Source organism: Mytilus californianus, unplaced genomic scaffold (assembly GCF_021869535.1).
Source record: "Mytilus californianus isolate M0D057914Y unplaced genomic scaffold, xbMytCali1.0.p SCAF_1, whole genome shotgun sequence".
NCBI classification, from domain to species: Eukaryota; Metazoa; Mollusca; class Bivalvia; order Mytilida; family Mytilidae; genus Mytilus; species Mytilus californianus.
This window is the reverse complement of record NW_026262581.1, coordinates 100932261-100950370: the sequence shown is the minus strand read 5'-3', so window position 1 is coordinate 100950370 and position 18110 is coordinate 100932261. Positions and strand designations below refer to the sequence as shown.

Genomic DNA, 18110 nt, shown 5'->3' with positions numbered 1-18110 from the left:
TTGTTGAAATCAAACAAAGTTTAATTTTGGACCCCAATTTGGACCAACTTGAAAACTGGGCCAAAAATCTAAAATCTAAATACATGTTTAGATTCAGCATATCAAAGAACCCCATATATTCAATTTTTGTTGAAATCAAACAAAGTTTAATTTTGGACCCCAACTTGGACCAACTTGAAAACTGGTCCCATAATCAAAAATCTAAACACATGTTTAGATTCAGCATATCAAAGAACCCAAAAAATTCAATTTTTGTTAAAATCAAACTAAGTTTAATTTTGGACTCTTTGGACCTTAATGTAGACCAATTTAAAAAACAGGACCCAAAATTAAAAATCTAAATACACGGTTAGATTTGGCATATCAAAGAACCCCAATAATTCAATTTTTGATGAAATCAAACAAAGTTTAATTTTGGACCCTTTTGACCTCAATATGAACCAATTTGATAGCGGGCCCACAAATAAAAAATCTAAATACATGGTAAGATTCAGCATATCAAAGAACCCCATATATTCAATTTTTGTTGAAATCAAACAAAGTTTAATTTTGGACCCCAATTTGGACCAACTTGAAAACTGGGCCAAAAATCTAAAATCTAAATACATGTTTAGATTCAGCATATCAAAGAACCCCATATATTCAATTTTTGTTGAAATCAAACAAAGTTTAATTTTGGACCCCAACTTGGACCAACTTGAAAACTGGGCCCATAATCAAAAATCTAAACACATGTTTAGATTCAGCATATCAAAGAACCCTAAGAATTCAATTTTTGTTAAAATCAAACTAAGTTTAATTTTGGACCCTTTGGACCTTAATGTAGACCAATTTAAAAAACGGGACCCAAAATTAAAAATCTAAATACACGGTTAGATTCGGCATATCAAAGAACCCCAATAATTCAATTTTTGATGAAATCAAAGAAAGTTTAATTTTGGACCCTTTGGACCTCAATGTGGACCAATTTAAAAACGGGGCCCAAAATCCAAAAACTTAATACACGGTTAGATTCAGCATATTAAAGAACCCCAAGAATTCAAGAATAAAACCCCATTGAAATTGATCAAGAAATAAGCAATTTATACGAAGTATCTTCTTTTGCACAATACTGTGCAATTGAATATTTCTTGCTATTGCGCAATACTGTACAATTGACAATTTCTTGCTATTGTGCAATATTGTGCTATTGGATATTTCTTGCTATTGCGCAATACTGTTAAATTGAAGATTTCTTGCTATTGCGCAATACTGTGCAATTGAAGATTTCTTGCTATTGTGCAATACTGTGCAATTGAAAATTTCTTGCTATTGCACAATACTTATTATATAATAATTTACACATCCTGTTTGGTGTGTATCTCCTACCATATCATTATTATTTGCTTTTAAATATAAATCAGAAATAACCAACTTAAAATGGAAAATTTTAAAAGAAAAAAAAAAAGGAAAAAAAGAAAAAAAAAAAAAAAAAAAATCCCCCCCCCAAATTTTTTGAACCCCCTTATGATTCATCACCCCCAAACTCAATCCCAGCCTTCCCTTTGTGGTATGGTACCTTGAAGTACAATTTCAGAGAGATCCATACACTTGAACACAAGTTATTGTCTGGAAACTAGAAAAATGCTTATTTTTGGCCCCTTTTTGGCCCCCAATTCCTAAACGTTTCGGGCAATTACCCCCAAACTCAATTCCAGCTTTCCCTTTGTGATATGGAACCTTGTAGTACAATTTCGGAAATATCCAAACACTTACACACAAGTTATTGTCATGAAACTAGAAAAATGCTTGTTTTTTGCCCCTTTTTTGGCCCCTAATTCCTAAAATTTTGAGGCAATTACCCCCAAAATCAATTACAGCCTTCCCTTTGTGATATGGAACCTTGTGGTACAATGTCGGAGAGATCCATACACTTACACACAAGTTATTGTCTGAAAGTTACAAAAATGCTTATTTTTGGCCCCTTTTTGGCCCTTAATTCCTTAACTGTTGGTACCATAACCCCCAAAATCAATCCCAACCTTCCTTTCGTGGTATTGAACCTTATGGTGAAACTTCATGGAGATCCATTCACTTAAACTAAAGTTAGAGTGCGAAAACCAATGTGTCTTCGGACGACGCCGGACGACGCCAGACGACGACGACGACGACGCCAACGTCATACCAATATACGACCAAAAAATTTTTAATTTTTGCGGTCGTATAAAAACACTACAATTATCAAAATATTTTTCTATACTATTTTACTGTCTGAAATGAAATATAAATTGTTTACAACACATATATAAACTGCATTACACAAACATACCTGTAAAAACTTAAGTTTGACACCCACCTGAAAACAGAAAGATGAATCTGTTAAAACAAGATTGCTAAGCTGAGCATAATGTCTCTCACGTTACAACTCATCACTCTGAGCTGCTGATCAACTTTAAAGTCATTCTTTTCAATAGTACATGAAAAGTAATGGTCCAATAGGACAAAAGCATGGTGTATTTGTGGTACAATAACAATAATAACAAAAATTGTCAAAGTCCTATAACTCCTGAAAAATGGTCTAATCAAAATGATATCTGATTACTAAGTTTGATCCTATAATTCTTAGAGGATTTATACTTTCTCTGACTGGCTGATTACTTTTTATTTATAATCAATGTGTGGTTTGTTTGATTGGAGTTCTTTAACTTTTTAAATTCCACAATGATGTCAAATTTTCTTGCTTTCCTCTGAATTTTCTATTGTGACGTCATGAAATAAGGTGACCATGCCTGGTGATATCACATAAAAAAACACATCTTCATATCATCAGAGAAACAGATTCCACTATAAAAACTACCTGCAAGTAAATATTGCTCCACTATCCATTGGTAAATTTTAAATATCTAACTGTGTTAAGTAGAGAAATATTGTAATTGTATCACACTAGATGTAGTAGAAGAATCAATATTTAATAGACAAAGTTTATCACTACTTTCTTCACATTTGTACAATTTTATGGTTGATGAGTTTATTAATTGAATACTTACCCAGAAGATTTTGCAGTACCTTTAGCTGTATTTTCAAATGTACAATTATTAATATTTATTCAAATAACAATAAAAAATATTTACCAAGTCCAAATAGATGACCACCAGTTCACTGTCAGTAACTCAAACAGTATGTTAATGGATGGCTGTAAAATAATAATAACATCAATGGCACACACAAATAAATCAGAAACATCTGACTAAAATTATTAACAACAAAAAAATGTATAAAAGGTTTTCTGAGGCAAAGATTTCATAAAAAGCCACTTGGTGGCAATATCTCATTGAACATTGGGCAAGGTATGCTAAAATGAATTAAAGTCGAAAAAAAATCACAAAAAGGCCATCTATGGTCAATTGTTCAAGTCTGTATAAATTTTTATCCATTATTAAGAAGATGTTGTGACATTTGTCCTACTCTTTAGAAACTTACTAATACATCTTAAATTTAAAGTTCATCTTTTTTTATATTGAAAGCAAAATATTGATTTTAATAACCTATTTAATTCAAAATAATGATTTAAAAATCTATTCCAGATCTTAAGTTCAAAGTTAGAATAAAGATATATAATGAATATACAGAAGTGGTGAAACATTCTAATGATATATCCTAAAACATGCTTCAACTTCAACTACAATTTGCAGCATATATCATTAAATATGACGGAAGTACAACTAGCTGGATTTTTCACATCTTACAATTAATCTTACAATATGTTACTAAAAAGTACTTATAACTGCACTTTCATTTAACACGGTACTCTCATACCAGATATTATAGGTTCCAAAAACACATAAACAGTTCTCATCTGACTAACATTTTTTATAACTTGACAGGTACTTACAATACGTAGTCGAATAGCACTGCTTGTTATGCTGTCATTTAATGAGCATGTGGCCTGGTAATCAAAATCTTCTAACCTAAAATAAGTGAATAGAAAATACAATACTTATTGTTTACTTTTCCATTTTAATAACATACAAAACATTTCAAAACTAATCTTATCAAATTGGTAATGGGAATTTTTCATTTCTTTTTCCCCGTAAACAGGTATATAATAAAATTTTAGAATACATACTTAAAAAATAAAGACTTGATAAATAAAAAAAAGTTTTACACAAATTCTGAGAAATAGGGGTGCATCTGATTCTTAACAATTAATGAAGGAGTCATTTTTTTCAAAAAGCAAGAGAACAATCATACTATATATTTCATTGTCTCACTAGAAAATCATCCTATTCTTTACAATGTTATAACAACTAACCTTTGATACACTGACATATTGTACAGCTCGTGCATTAACAGAGGATCTATTTTCCCAAAAAATCTTCCAACCTGAAAAATTGTTATAATGTAAATAGTTCTTCATATATATTTCATCCAGAAATAATTATTAAATGTTATTTTTGTGTATTTTATTTTAAAAATTTGTAAAAGATTCTGTGAAACCCTGCGTCTTGCCTATATCAGTGTAAATTGGCAATGTTGACTGCCAAAAACTAAGTCAATTTATTGTCGATCTACAGGGGAAATATCCAACTTTTTCTTCAGATGCTATTTATTGATCATGAAGAAGCCTCTGTCCATGTTTCATAACATTCCATGGTGATTTGACAAGTTATTGATGTCTAAACAAATCCTTTTATCAGTAAAATGCAGGAAAATGATTTTTTTTTAAATTTTTGCCTTAGATGTTATCTTTTAAACACAAAAAGCTTCATCTGCATTTGCAAGTTTAAAAGGCACCTGACCCTTATACCAATGTTGGGCATAGGAAGATATAAACTTTGACATGATTCGGCACACATTTGACTATAAATTACCTAATAAATATAATCCTAGGCAAGTTTTATTATATAGAGAACTGATTTTGATATTTGTTGAGCCTAAAAGATATCTACATTTTCCAGTTGTCTATATATAAAGCAATGAACCAAAGCCTGAATTAAAATCTTCAAAATCAAATGGGAGCTTCATTTCCTAAATCTCAAAGTTGTATCAAGTATTATGAAAATCAACAAAGTAGAAGATTTTCAGGATTTTTTAATCCCATAACTCTTGAACAACACATTCAAACAACTTCAAAACTGAAAGGAACATTCAAGTCTGCACTTCCAACTATGTATAAAAAATTACAACAATCCATAAAAGCAAGCATGAATTATTATATTACATAAAAATACTCAACTTTGAAAAATTGACAAGTGATTACTATCAGGTACCATCTAAAAGTCTACAGGGCCATTATAAGCTGCAAATTTTATAAGGAGTCCCAAATAGAAATAATAATACCTCATCAAAGTGATCTTCCCTATTACTAGCAATCAGGAAAGCACCATCATCAAGTAAATAGCAATCAATACTGGAGTCTACTCCACAATTCTGATCAGTCTCTGTCCCTAATATCTCTACTATCTTCTCATGTTTGACAAATGATCCAATGACAGCAGGTTTGTAGTTATATGCTGTTACAGTCACACTTTTGGTTATCATTATATCAGGAATAGGTTCAGTGTCATTCTCAGTTCTTTCCTCTGAAAAAGAATATTAGTTGTAGTCAACAAAATATTTTTTTAAGAATAAAATTTGACTTGTGAAATATTTGGTTTTATTCTACAACATAAGTTTTTAAAATTATTTTGCTATTTTACTGGACAGCTTCTTGTTAACAGAAATATTATTTCTTCCACAACATATTCCCCAAAAAATTGTGTCTTTCATCAAATTGATCATTATAGAAACCAACTTCCTTCTGTTAATTGCAGAGACTCACAAACAATACCCTTTTCACATCAGAAAATCCAAAATGACATTATCCTTATAATGCAACACTGATTCTGCATAGAATCATTAGAATTGGACTTAATTGATAAATGCAAAATTAGGCATTCCATAGGGGAAATTATCTTTGCTTTTCACATTCCTATAGTTAAATAGGTTCATCTTTTAATCAATGAAAACTGCAAAATAAAACCCACTTACTCAGAGTATAAGGAGCACTGAATACAAGTCCGTCGTAATCTAGAGCCCTCTTAAAATATGATGCCTTCCATGTATCTCTGTCCCTTTCTATTTTTTCTTTGTATTTTGATCTACAAAAATACACAAATTAATGACTCATGTATAAATTTAAGGCATCAAACATGATTGCGTTGCATATGGATTTCATTTAAATTTAAAATCCCTGTTCATATTTCATATACAAAAACATATATGCTATGTTTTCTACTTCGGATCACTTTTTTGTTTTTACAGCTACAATGCAGTGATATTTTTCAAATGAAATGGAATGCATATAAATAGTTATTAATTTATTTTTGGCCCAGAATAAAATATTAATATGTATGAACAAACATATGTTTCAACTTTCTATATTTTTTTTTCAACCATTACTGAAAAAATAAACTGCTTCACTGAGCGCAGCTGGATACGCCTGCAGAGGTCTAACCCTGAACAGTTGGGGCAAAAATGGACACAATATTCAAGCTTGATACAGGTCTGAATTTGGATTGTAATTAAATATTTGACATACATCTATTATAGGTTTCTGAATAAATGTAGTCAAAGAACTTGAAGTTGGTTATATGAATTGAATTTATATTCAATTAAAGATTTCTTGCTGTTGTGCAATACACTGTGCTGTTGCGCAATACTTAGTAAATCTGTTGTCAGACTATAAACAAATAAAATTTATAAAATTCTAAAGGGAGCTTACATCAATAGATATTAACAGTTTACCAAAGTTTCATATGAATTGCTGAAAGCATTTTTGAGTTTTTGTCTGAAAACTGGAAAATCCCCCCTTTTTTAATGAATAAACCCCATAATTCGGAAATGTAAAATCTAAAATTTATAAAATTCTAAAGGGAGCTTACATCAATAGATATCAACAATTCATCAAAGTTTCATGAGAACTGCTGAAAGCATTTTTGAGTTATTGTCCGAAAACTGGAAAATCCCCCTTTTTTTTTATGAATAAAACCCCATAACTCGGAAACGTAAAATCTAAAATTTATGAAAATCCAAAGGGAGCTCATGTCAATCGATATAAACAATTAACCAAAATTTCTTGCAAGTTGGTGAAAGCATTCTTGAGTTATTGTCCGAAAACTGTAAAATCCCCCTTTTTTAATGAATAAAACCCCATAACTCGGAAAAGTAAAATCTAAAATATATAAAAAACGAAAGGGAGCTCACGTCAATAGATATAAACAATTCACCAAAGTTTTAAGCAAATTGGTTAAAGCGTTTTTGAGTTAATGTCCGACATGTTGACGACGGACGGACGGACAGACGGACATACAACGGTATACCATAATACGTCCCGTAAACGGGCGTATAAAAAAGGACTGTTCCGTTAGAACACATCAAGGTCCCTCTCAAGGTATTTTGAAACTGCTTCTATAAAAGAGGAGACTGAAAATACCTTTTCAAATGAAAATGTAAGAGCATTGGAGCTATCCAATTTTCAAATTGATTCCCCTACAAACCACCTACATAGAACATCATTAATTGAATTTTGTCTGCATATACTAACCCAGTTGGACAAATTCTGGTCAGACCTCCATATGTGGCTACAAATATAGCTTCTGTCCTGCAAAATAAAGAAGACAGGAGTTCAAATCAGGATGATTCATGAAAATTAAGAGCAAGTCCATCTGTAAGAAAGAAATACAGAAGTTGACAATGGTTAAAGTTGGTTAGAGGTTTTTATCATGTCAGGTAAATTGCAATTTGAATTTTAGAATCATGCTTTAGCAAATGTAAAACAACCCACCAGATTTTATCTTAAGCTAAAACCTACTGTTAGTATAAATCCCTTCTGCGCTTCAATGAACACTTTTACACCTCAAAAAAATTACAAAAAGAAGGATCTAGTTCTTACCTAAAAATATTTTTTAAGATTTCAAAATTGGTCCAGCCAAGTCAGCTCCCTAAACTGCATATTAATGGATGGACCACAAGATTTCATCCAGAAAGCATTTGTTTAAATTTTTTTTATATTTTATTTAAATTTTGACCCCAAAATCAACAGGCTTTTCCCCCTTCCCTATATCCTCCATTGGTATATGGCTATTTTTAATCAAGCAAAGGAAAGTCAAGATTTCATCAGGAAAGCATTTGTTTCTGACCCACAGACAGGTGGACAGATGGATAAGGCCATTACTATATACTTCCGATATTAATTTGGGAGCATAATGGGTCATCAAACTTGTGAGTGGAAGGCTTAAAGGGACATTTGATATGATTAAGACAAAAAATAAAAATATGATATTTATTTGTTCAAACATTGATAAAAAGCTGAAAATTTATATAATGTATTGCTATTAGCAGTCACTTTAGTTCAATTTTGTTAAAATAAGCTCAAAAACATCGCTGATGTATTATTGGCTTGCAAGTCAATAATTCAATATCATTTGAATCTGTATTATTTGACCCTTAGCCGAGGATGTGCTGCTCATTGATAAGCATGTTCAGTTATTACAAAAAAAAAGAAGACCAACATTGAAAAGTGAAACAAGGGTGTCACCAGGACGAACCATTTCCTTCACTGAAAAAAAAAAACATTCTTATCAGGTAAAACAATGATTCAAATTTTTTTTTTATCAATAACATGAAATCAACAGACCTAGAAAAATAGTTATTATTGGATTGCATGTGCTTGTCTGTTTATTTATTTTTGTATTTATGTATATATCCGATCATATGACCATCGGCAGTCTATAGGTCGTCTAATGGTTAATTAGATCGTGTCTAGTCTAAAATACACATGAAACGATAAGTCCATGCATTATTAATTGTTTCTATTGGACTTTTTGCAATTTGGATATACATTTTTGTATGTAATAAATCAAATATGAGAATTTGAGTCAAATTGGTGAACTAATGCCCCTTTAATATATAGTCTATAAATACAGTAATTTTTTACCATATACAATTTCACTGATTAGATCCATGCGTAATTCTATTGTGCTGAGTCTTAAATATGTATATATAAAATGTTACCTATTAAGCATAAACTGATTGAAAAATTCATGCATATGTTTAGTCTTTTCCAGATCCAAGTGTAATGTTAATAGCCTCTCATTGTCCCCTGGAAAAAAAAAGATTTCACAGTAAAACATACACATACCTAAAAGAATGAAATTATACATATATATATTTCCAGGGAAAACATACTTATTTAAAAGTGAAGTCAAGTATGAAGTACAAGTTTGTAAGAAATGTATAAAAAAAAATGACCAGAAACACATGTTGAACTATGAGCTATTGCTTACTAATGATAACCCAACTATAATCAGTAAATTAAAATCATACTAAATAGTTTTGTTATACACATATGCACTTTAACGGTACTACAATCTGTCGATACCTTTATTTTGGCATTGCACAAGGTCATGTTTTTCTCTGACTGTTAATGACGTCTGTACACTAAATCCATTGGATGTTGGATGTGTACTGATTGATATTTTAGTCTTAGATACATGATTTTTTTTATTACTTATTGGCTTTGAACTAGCTGTCAGCAACTGTGAGTACTCTCAGATCTGTATTTAGTGTCCTTTATGTTGTTAGGGATGAGGGATGGATAACTACCCTGCCACATCCGGTCTGTATTTATGTTTGATGTTTTTCTGCTTTGTATCGATCTGATGAGTTGAGCCTTTTTCAACTGATTTTTATAGTTTGTTCTTGATGTTGTGCTGTTACACCACTGTCCCAGGTTAGGGGGAGGGTTGAGCGCTCCCAAACATGTTTAACACTGCCACATTCTTTATGTGCCTGTCCCAAGACAGGAGCCTGTAGTTCAGTGGTTGTGGCTGGTTCATGTCTGTCATATTTGTTTTTTTCGTAAATTGTTTTGTTATAAATTAGGCAGTTAGTTTTCTCAATTGTATTGTTTCACATTTTTCATGCCGGGGCCTTTTATAGCCGACTATAAAGTATGGGTTTTTCTCATTGTTGAAGGCCGTAGGGTAGTCTATAACTGCTTACATCCACTTCATTTGAATTTTGGTGGATAGTTGTCTCATTGGCAATCATACCTCATCTCCTTATTTTTATATAAGTATTCAGTAAAAAGTGTGTTGATTAGCACTCAAAGTGAAAACAAAAACAGAAACGCATGCTCACATGAAGCTTGATTCGTACTTCCTGAGAAAAATGTGACAAGAATCTCATACATCGCCTAATGTGCAGGAATATACAAGTATTTGTTTAACAGAAATGATGATGAACAATGAATGTGAAAATGCATCACATCTCATACCCACATGAAGCTTGCTATTGAATTTCAGGAGGCCCTGATTTGTAGTTACTGAGTAAAATGCAAAGAAAATATCATGGGATGGTCCAGGATGGATGGAGATATGTAAACAAGTATACCAGTCCCCAATGCTTTTGTAGCCTGGGTAGTATTGAACAATAAAAAGCTCCGCAGGGCGCAGCTTGATACGACCACAGAGGTCGAACCCTGAACAGTTGGGGCAAGTATGGACACAACATTCAAGCTTGATACAGCTCTGAATTTGGATTGTGATTAAATATTTGACACAGCATAGATTTTGACACAGAATGAATGTGGTCTAAGAACTTAAAAATTTTAAATTGGACATTCACCTATTATGGTCCAATATCCAAAATCTAAATACATGGTTAGATTCAGCATATCAAATAACCCCAAGAATTCAATTTTTGATGAAATCAAACAAAGTTTTATTTTAGACCCTTTTGACCTCAATGTGGACAAAGTTGATAACGGGGCCCAAAAATCAAAAATCTAAATACATGGTTAGATTCAGCATATCAAAGAACCCCATATATTCAATTTTTGTTGAAATCAAACAAAGTTTAATTTTGGACCCCGATTTGGACCAACTTGAAAACTGGGCCCATAATCAAAAATCTAAATACATGTTTAGATTCAGCATATCAAAGAACCCTAAAAATTCAATTTTTGTTAAAATCAAACTAAGTTTAATTTTGGACCCTTTGGACCTTAATGTAGACCAATTTGAAAACGGAACCAAAAATTAAGAATCTAAATACACGGTTAGATTCGGCATATCAAAGAACCCCAATAATTCAATTTTTGATGAAATCAAACAAAGTTAAATTTTGGACCCTTTGGACCTCAATGTGGACCAATTTAAATAAAATGGCAGGGCGCAGCTTGATACGACCGCAGAGGTCGAACCCTGAACAGTTGGGGCAAGTATGGACACAACATTCAAGCTTGATACAGCTCTGAATTTGGATTGTGATTAAATATTTGACACAGCATACGTTTCTGACACAGAATGAATGTGGTCTAAGAACTTAAAAATTTTAAATTGGACATTCACCTATTATGGTCCAATATCCAAAATCTAAATGCATGGTTAGATTCAGCATATCAAATAACCCCAAGAATTCAATTTTTGATGAAATCAAACAAAGTTTTATTTTAGACCCTTTTGACCTCAATGTGGACAAAGTTGATAACGGGGCCCAAAAATCAAAAATCTAAATACATGGTTAGATTCAGCATATCAAAGAACCCCATATATTCAATTTTTGTTGAAATCAAACAAAGTTTAATATGGACCCCGATTTGGACCAACTTGAAAACTGGGCCCATAATCAAAAATCTAAATACATGTTTAGATTCAGCATATCAAAGAACCCCAATAATTCAATTTTTGATGAAATCAAACAAAGTTAAATTTTGGACCCTTTGGACCTCAATGTGGACCAATTTAAAAACGGGGCCCAAAATCCAAAAACTTAATACACGGTTAGATTCAGCATATTAAAGAACCCCAAGAATTCAAGAATAAAACCCCATTGAAATTGATCAAGAAATAAGCAATTTATACGAAGTATCTTCTTTTGCACAATACTGTGCAATTGAATATTTCTTGCTATTGCGCAATACTGTACAATTGACAATTTCTTGCTATTGCGCAATATTGTGCTATTGGATATTTCTTGCTATTGCGCAATACTGTGCAATTGACGATTTCTTGCTATTGCGCAATACTGTGCAATTGAAGATTTCTTGCTATTGTGCAATACTGTGCAATTGAAAATTTCTTGCTATTGCACAATACTTATTATATAATAATTTACACATCCTGTTTGGTGTGTATCTCCTACCATATCATTATTATTTGCTTTTAAATATAAATCAATAAAATGCTCCGCTGGGGCGCAGCTTGATACGACTGCAGAGGTCAAACCCTGAACAGTTGGGGCAAGTATGGACACAACATTCAAGCTTGATACAGCACTGAATTTGGATTGTAATTAAATATTTGACACAGCATAGGTTTCTGACACAGAATGAAAGTGGTCTAAGAACTTATAATTTTTTAATTTACCTATTCATACATGTGATGGACTGTGAAACTCAGATCAGGAGATTGGGAAATTTTGGTCAGGAGATTAGGACTCAGATCAGGAGGTTTTTAATCGACATAAATTTTGTCGTAAATGTAACCGTGTGCTGTAAAAATGGTCTTTTAAAGTGTGTTTTCTTCAACTTTCCATCCAATTTATTATGTTTATAGTACCCTTGTACTTATAAAGTTTCTCCATCTTTATATTTTACATGTTCAATCTAACATCTTTTTTTTTCAGTATGTTCTTTAAATTTTTTACTTCATATTCTATAAAACATTTATTGCAACCAGAACATTTGTTTAACTATCTGCAAATAGCTTTTGTTTGCATACTCAGAAAATCATTCTAACTGTAAAACAAGGGTCATAGTTATTATATAAATTTCAATTTAAGCCTTGAAAGGAAGTATAGAATCCTCAAATAATTTTCAAATTATTATTTTTTTATTTGTCCTAAGACATTTAAAATCATTTATTTACCATCCTTTTATGATTATTTGTTCAATTTATATTTTATTTATATTCTATTAAAAATTTTCATTATTAAAAGGAAAGTAACTTAAAACAGGATAAATCAAGGGAAGTAACCCAATAAATACACAGTTTTTGTTACACAACGGCAGTTAGCCTGAGGTAAAAAATCATTGATTACCAGTATGTTTGACACCCAAGCTGACAAGTGAAGCCATATAATTATGCATGTTAATTGATTTACAGGTAAAATATAACTTCAGGTAATGTGAGTTACACCAGATGCCTGAGATGATATGTTGGGCAGAAATTTTTCATTCATGAAAAATTTCATACACGGGATTATAATTTTCCTCTTCAACCGGAGGTCGGGAGGAGACTCCTGAAAACAGGATTATTGTACTCCTGTCAAGAGGTTCACATGTATGCTATTCAAACCATATCATTATTATTTGCTTTTATATATAAATCAGAAATAACCAATTTAAAATGGAAAATTTTAAAGAAAAAAAAGGGAAAAAAAATCCCCCCCCCCCCAAATTTTTTGAACCCCCTTATGATTCATCGCCCCCAAGCTCAATCCCAGCTTTCCCTTTGTGGTATGGTACCTTGCAGTACAATTTTAGAGAGATCCATTCACTTGAACACAAGTTATTGTCTGGAAACTAGAAAAATGCTTGTTTTTTTGTCCCTTTTTGGCCCCTAAATCCTAAACTCTTAGGGCAATTACCCCCAAACTCCAACCCAGCTTTCCCTTTGTGATATGGAACCTTGCAGTACAATTTCATAAAGATCCATACACTTACAAACAAGTTATTGTCATGAAACTAGAAAAATGCTTGTTTTTTGCCCCTTTTTGGTCCCTAATTCCCAAAATTTGGTGGAAATTACCCCCAAAAATCAATCCCAGTATTCCCTTTGTGATATGGAACCTTGTGATACAATGTCAGAGAGATCCATACACTTACACACAAGTTATTGTCATGAAACTAGAAAAATGCTTGTTTTTTGCCCCTTTTTGGCCCCTAATTCCTAAAATTTGGAGGCAATTACCCCCAAAATCAATCCCAGCATTCCCTTTGAGATATGGAACCTTGTGGTACAATGTCAGAGAGATCCATATACTTACACACAAGTTATGTCTGGAAGTTACAAAAATGCTTATTTTTGGCCCCTTTTTGGCCCCTAATTCCTTAACTGTTAGTACCATAACCCCCAAAATCAATCCCCACCTTCCTTTTGTGATATTGAACCTTATGGTAAAATTTCATTGAGATCCATTCACTTAAACTAAAGTTAGAGTGCGAAAACTAATGTGTATTCGGACGACGACGCCGGACGCCGGACGACGACGACGACGACGACGACAGCGACGCCAACGTCATACCAATATACGACCACAAAAATTTTTTTGCAGTCGTATAAAAATAACCAACTTAAAATGGAAAATTTTAAAAGAAAAAAAAAAAGGAAAAAAAGAAAGAAAAAAATCCCCCCCCCCCCCAAATTTTTTGAACCCCCTTATGATTCATCACCCCCAAACTCAATCCCAGCCTTCCCTTTGTGGTACAATTTCAGAGAGATCCATACACTTGAACACAAGTTATTGTCTGAAACTAGAAAAATGCTTATTTTTGGCCCCTTTTTGGCCCCCAATTCCTTAACGTTTCGGGCAATTACCCCCAAACTCAATTCCAGCTTTCCCGTTGTGATATGGAACCTTGTAGTACAATTTCAGAAATATCCAAACACTAACACACAAGTTATTGTCATGAAACTAGAAAAATGCTTGTTTTTTGCCCCTTTTTTGGCCCCTAATTCCTAACATTTTGAGGCAATTACCCCCAAAATCAATTACAGCCTTCCCTTTGTGAAATTTAACATTGTGGTACAATGTCAGAGAGATCCATACACTTACACACAAGTTATTGTCTGGAAGTTACAAAAATGCTTATTTTTGGCCCCTTTTTGGCCCCTAATTCCTTAACTGTTGGTACCATAACCCCCAAAATCAATCCCAACCTTCCTTTCGTGGTAATGAACCTTATGGTAAAATTTCATGGAGATCCATTCACTTAAACTAAAGTTAGAGTGTGAAAACCAATGTGTCTTCGGACGACGCCGGACGACGACGACAACGACGACAACGCCAACGTCATACCAATATACGACCAAAAAATTTTTAATTTTTGCGGTCGTATAAAAACGGGGCCCAAAATCCAAAAACTTAATACACGGTTAGATTCAGCATATTAAAGAACCCCAAGAATTCAAGAATAAAACCCCATTGAAATTGATCAAGAAATAAGCAATTTATACGAAGTATCTTCTTTTGCACAATACTGTGCAATTGAATATTTCTTGCTATTGCGCAATACTGTACAATTGACAATTTCTTGCTATTGCGCAATATTGTGCTTTTGGATATTTCTTGCTATTGCGCAATACTGTGCAATTGAAGATTTCTTGCTATTGCGCAATACTGTGCAATTGAAGATTTCTTGCTATTGTGCAATACTGTGCAATTGAAAATTTCTTGCTATTGCACAATACTTATTATATAATAATTTACACATCCTGTTTGGTGTGTATCTCCTACCATATCATTATTATTTGCTTTTAAATATAAATCAGAAATAACGAACTTAAAATGGAAAATTTTAAAAGAAAAAAAAAGGAAAAAAAGAAAGAAAAAAAATCCCCCCCCCCCCCCAAATTTTTTGAACCCCCTTATGATTCATCACCCCCAAACTCAATCCCAGCCTTCCCTTTGTGGTATGGTACCTTGCAGTACAATTTCAGAGAGATCCATACACTTGAACACAAGTTATTGTCTGGAAACTAGAAAAATGCTTATTTTTGGCCCCTTTTAGGCCCCCAATTCCTAAACGTTTAGGGCAATTACCCCCAAACTCAAATCCAGCTTTCCCGTTGTGATATGGAACCTTGTAGTACAATTTCAGAAATATCCAAACACTAACACACAAGTTATTGTCATGAAACTAGAAAAATGCTTGTTTTTTGCCCCTTTTTTGGCCCCTAATTCCTAACATTTTGAGGCAATTACCCCCAAAATCAATTACAGCCTTCCCTTTGTGAAATTTAACATTGTGGTACAATGTCAGAGAGATCCATACAAATTTCATGGAGATCCATTCACTTAAACTAAAGTTAGAGTGCGAAAACTAATGTGTCTTCGGACGACGACGACAACGACAACGACGACGACGCCAACGTCATACCAATATACGACCAAAAATTTTTTAATTTTTGCGGTCGTATAAAAATTCCATGGCAAAACCTAATTTTCTTAGTTTTAACAGACACATTACTAAATAACAAACTACTTACAGAAACCATCATCTTTGCCCGACTTCTCCCATTTCTTGTAAGCACTATAAATATCTGAAAGATTGCTGGCTACTGACCCATTCTTGACATACTGCCTACAAAACAATGAAAATAAACACTGATACATGTTAATCTGAAATAATCTCTGTCCGACCAAGAAAGGTCTTTTTCAATTTCGCTCAAATCAAGTGCCAGTTAATAAATACACTGGGAGGATTTCCATAGATGTCACCTAACTTGGTAATTCTGAAGGACATTTCACTAATAATATTGCTGAAAAAAGTAACATAAAATTCATGTAACATTCCAAATCAACTCAAACCTCTCCCCCAAAGCATAACCTGTAGTAAGGTCAAAACTAGGTCTAAATGTTTAATCTTTCATAGGATCTGTAACTACTCGTTACAAAATTAAATAAAATAAACTGTTGACACAGAGATATGTCTCGCCATTGGGCATAAAATTCACAAAAAGACAATCTGATGGACAGCGACATTGCTAATTAATTCAAAGTCGCTGGACCAGCTAGTGGGTAGGGCCTCGAAATGGTTGACAAACTGAGATGTACAGACAGCAATGTAACTTTATAGAAAATATTGTCTATTGTAAGTAGTTCCTATCACACTAACTTAATCAGAAAACTGAACACTGAAAATTGTTAATTGATTGAAAGTCACTGGACCATGACCTAGGGGGCAGGGCCTTGAAATAGTCATCAAACTGATGTACTGATAGTAATGCAACTTTATAGAAAATATCATTGATCTATCCCAAGTGGTTCATATTAAACTAACTTAAGCAGAAAACTTATCATTGAAAATTGCTAATTAATTGAAAGTCACTGAACCATGGCCTAGGGGTGGCAGGGCCTAAAAAATAGTCGTCAAACTGATCAAAATATCATTGATCTATCACCAGTAGTTCCTATCAAACTAACTTAAGCAGAAAACTTAACATTGAAAATTGCTTATTAATTCAAAGTCACTGGACCATGTCTTAGGGGCCACGGCCTCAAAACAGTTGTCAAACTAATATGTACTGATAGTAATGCAACTTCATACAAAATATCAAAGATCTATCACAAGTAGATCCTATCAAACTAACTTGAGCAGAAAACTTAACATTGAAAATTGCTTATTAATTCAAAGTCACTGGACCATGTCCTAGGGGCCACAGCCTCAAAATAGTTGTCAAACTGATATGTACTGATAGTAATGCAACTTCATACAAAATATCAAAGATCTATCACAAGTAGATCCTATCAAACTAACTTGAGCAGAAAACTTAACATTGAAAATTGCTTATTAATTCAAAGTCACTGGACCATGTCCTAGGGGCCACAGCCTCAAAATAGTCGTCAAACTGATATGTACTGATAGTAATGGAACTTCATACAAAATATCAAAGATCTATCACAAGTAGATCCTATCAAACTAACTTAAGCAGAAAAATTACCATTGAAAATTGCTTATTAATTCAGTCACTGGACCATGACTTAGGGGCAGGGCCTCAAAATAGTTGTCAAACTGATATGTACTAATAGTAATGTGACCTCATACAAAATATCAATGATCTATCACAAGTAGTTCCTATCAAACTAACTTAAGCAGAAAACTTAACAATTGTTGATGCCGTTCGCTAGCGAGACAAAATATTGCCTAAAGATCTGTTTCACTTGAATGGTGCAGAAACCTATTTTTTGCTAATAATGCAAAGGTTAGTCAGCTAATCAAAACTCCTATAATAGCTGAAATTATTATAGCACAATTTAATACCAAACAATATTCCCATGGATTGCTGAAAACAGGAGATGGAAGTCATTTCATGAAATGGCTTCTTAATTAGTATGCATGTATACACTCCAAAAATTTAATAGAA

At 32.8% G+C, this 18110-nt stretch overlaps 1 protein-coding gene and 1 long non-coding RNA gene across 5 annotated transcripts in view; both read right to left on the bottom strand.

The window, feature by feature from the left end:
- Positions 1-18110, bottom strand: part of LOC127727905 (voltage-dependent calcium channel subunit alpha-2/delta-2-like) — an 88844-nt gene that overhangs the window by 12016 nt on the left and 58718 nt on the right. For all 4 annotated transcript variants that reach the window (XM_052235061.1, XM_052235082.1, XM_052235073.1 and 1 more), the window contains 9 exons: positions 16233-16327; positions 9034-9121; positions 7565-7621; positions 6010-6119; positions 5320-5561; positions 4292-4362; positions 3872-3947; positions 3111-3172; positions 2309-2335 (listed from right to left, as the gene is read on the bottom strand). In XM_052235061.1, the coding sequence (XP_052091021.1) occupies positions 2309-2335; positions 3111-3172; positions 3872-3947; positions 4292-4362; positions 5320-5561; positions 6010-6119; positions 7565-7621; positions 9034-9121; positions 16233-16327 (828 nt within the window). The remainder of the gene's footprint in view (positions 1-2308; positions 2336-3110; positions 3173-3871; positions 3948-4291; positions 4363-5319; positions 5562-6009; positions 6120-7564; positions 7622-9033; positions 9122-16232; positions 16328-18110) is intronic.
- LOC127728062 (uncharacterized) lies at positions 10758-11851 on the bottom strand. The gene is made up of 2 exons (XR_007993985.1): positions 11750-11851; positions 10758-11160 (listed from the first exon to the last, which is right to left on the bottom strand). It is a non-coding gene; the product is annotated as an uncharacterized LOC127728062 (long non-coding RNA).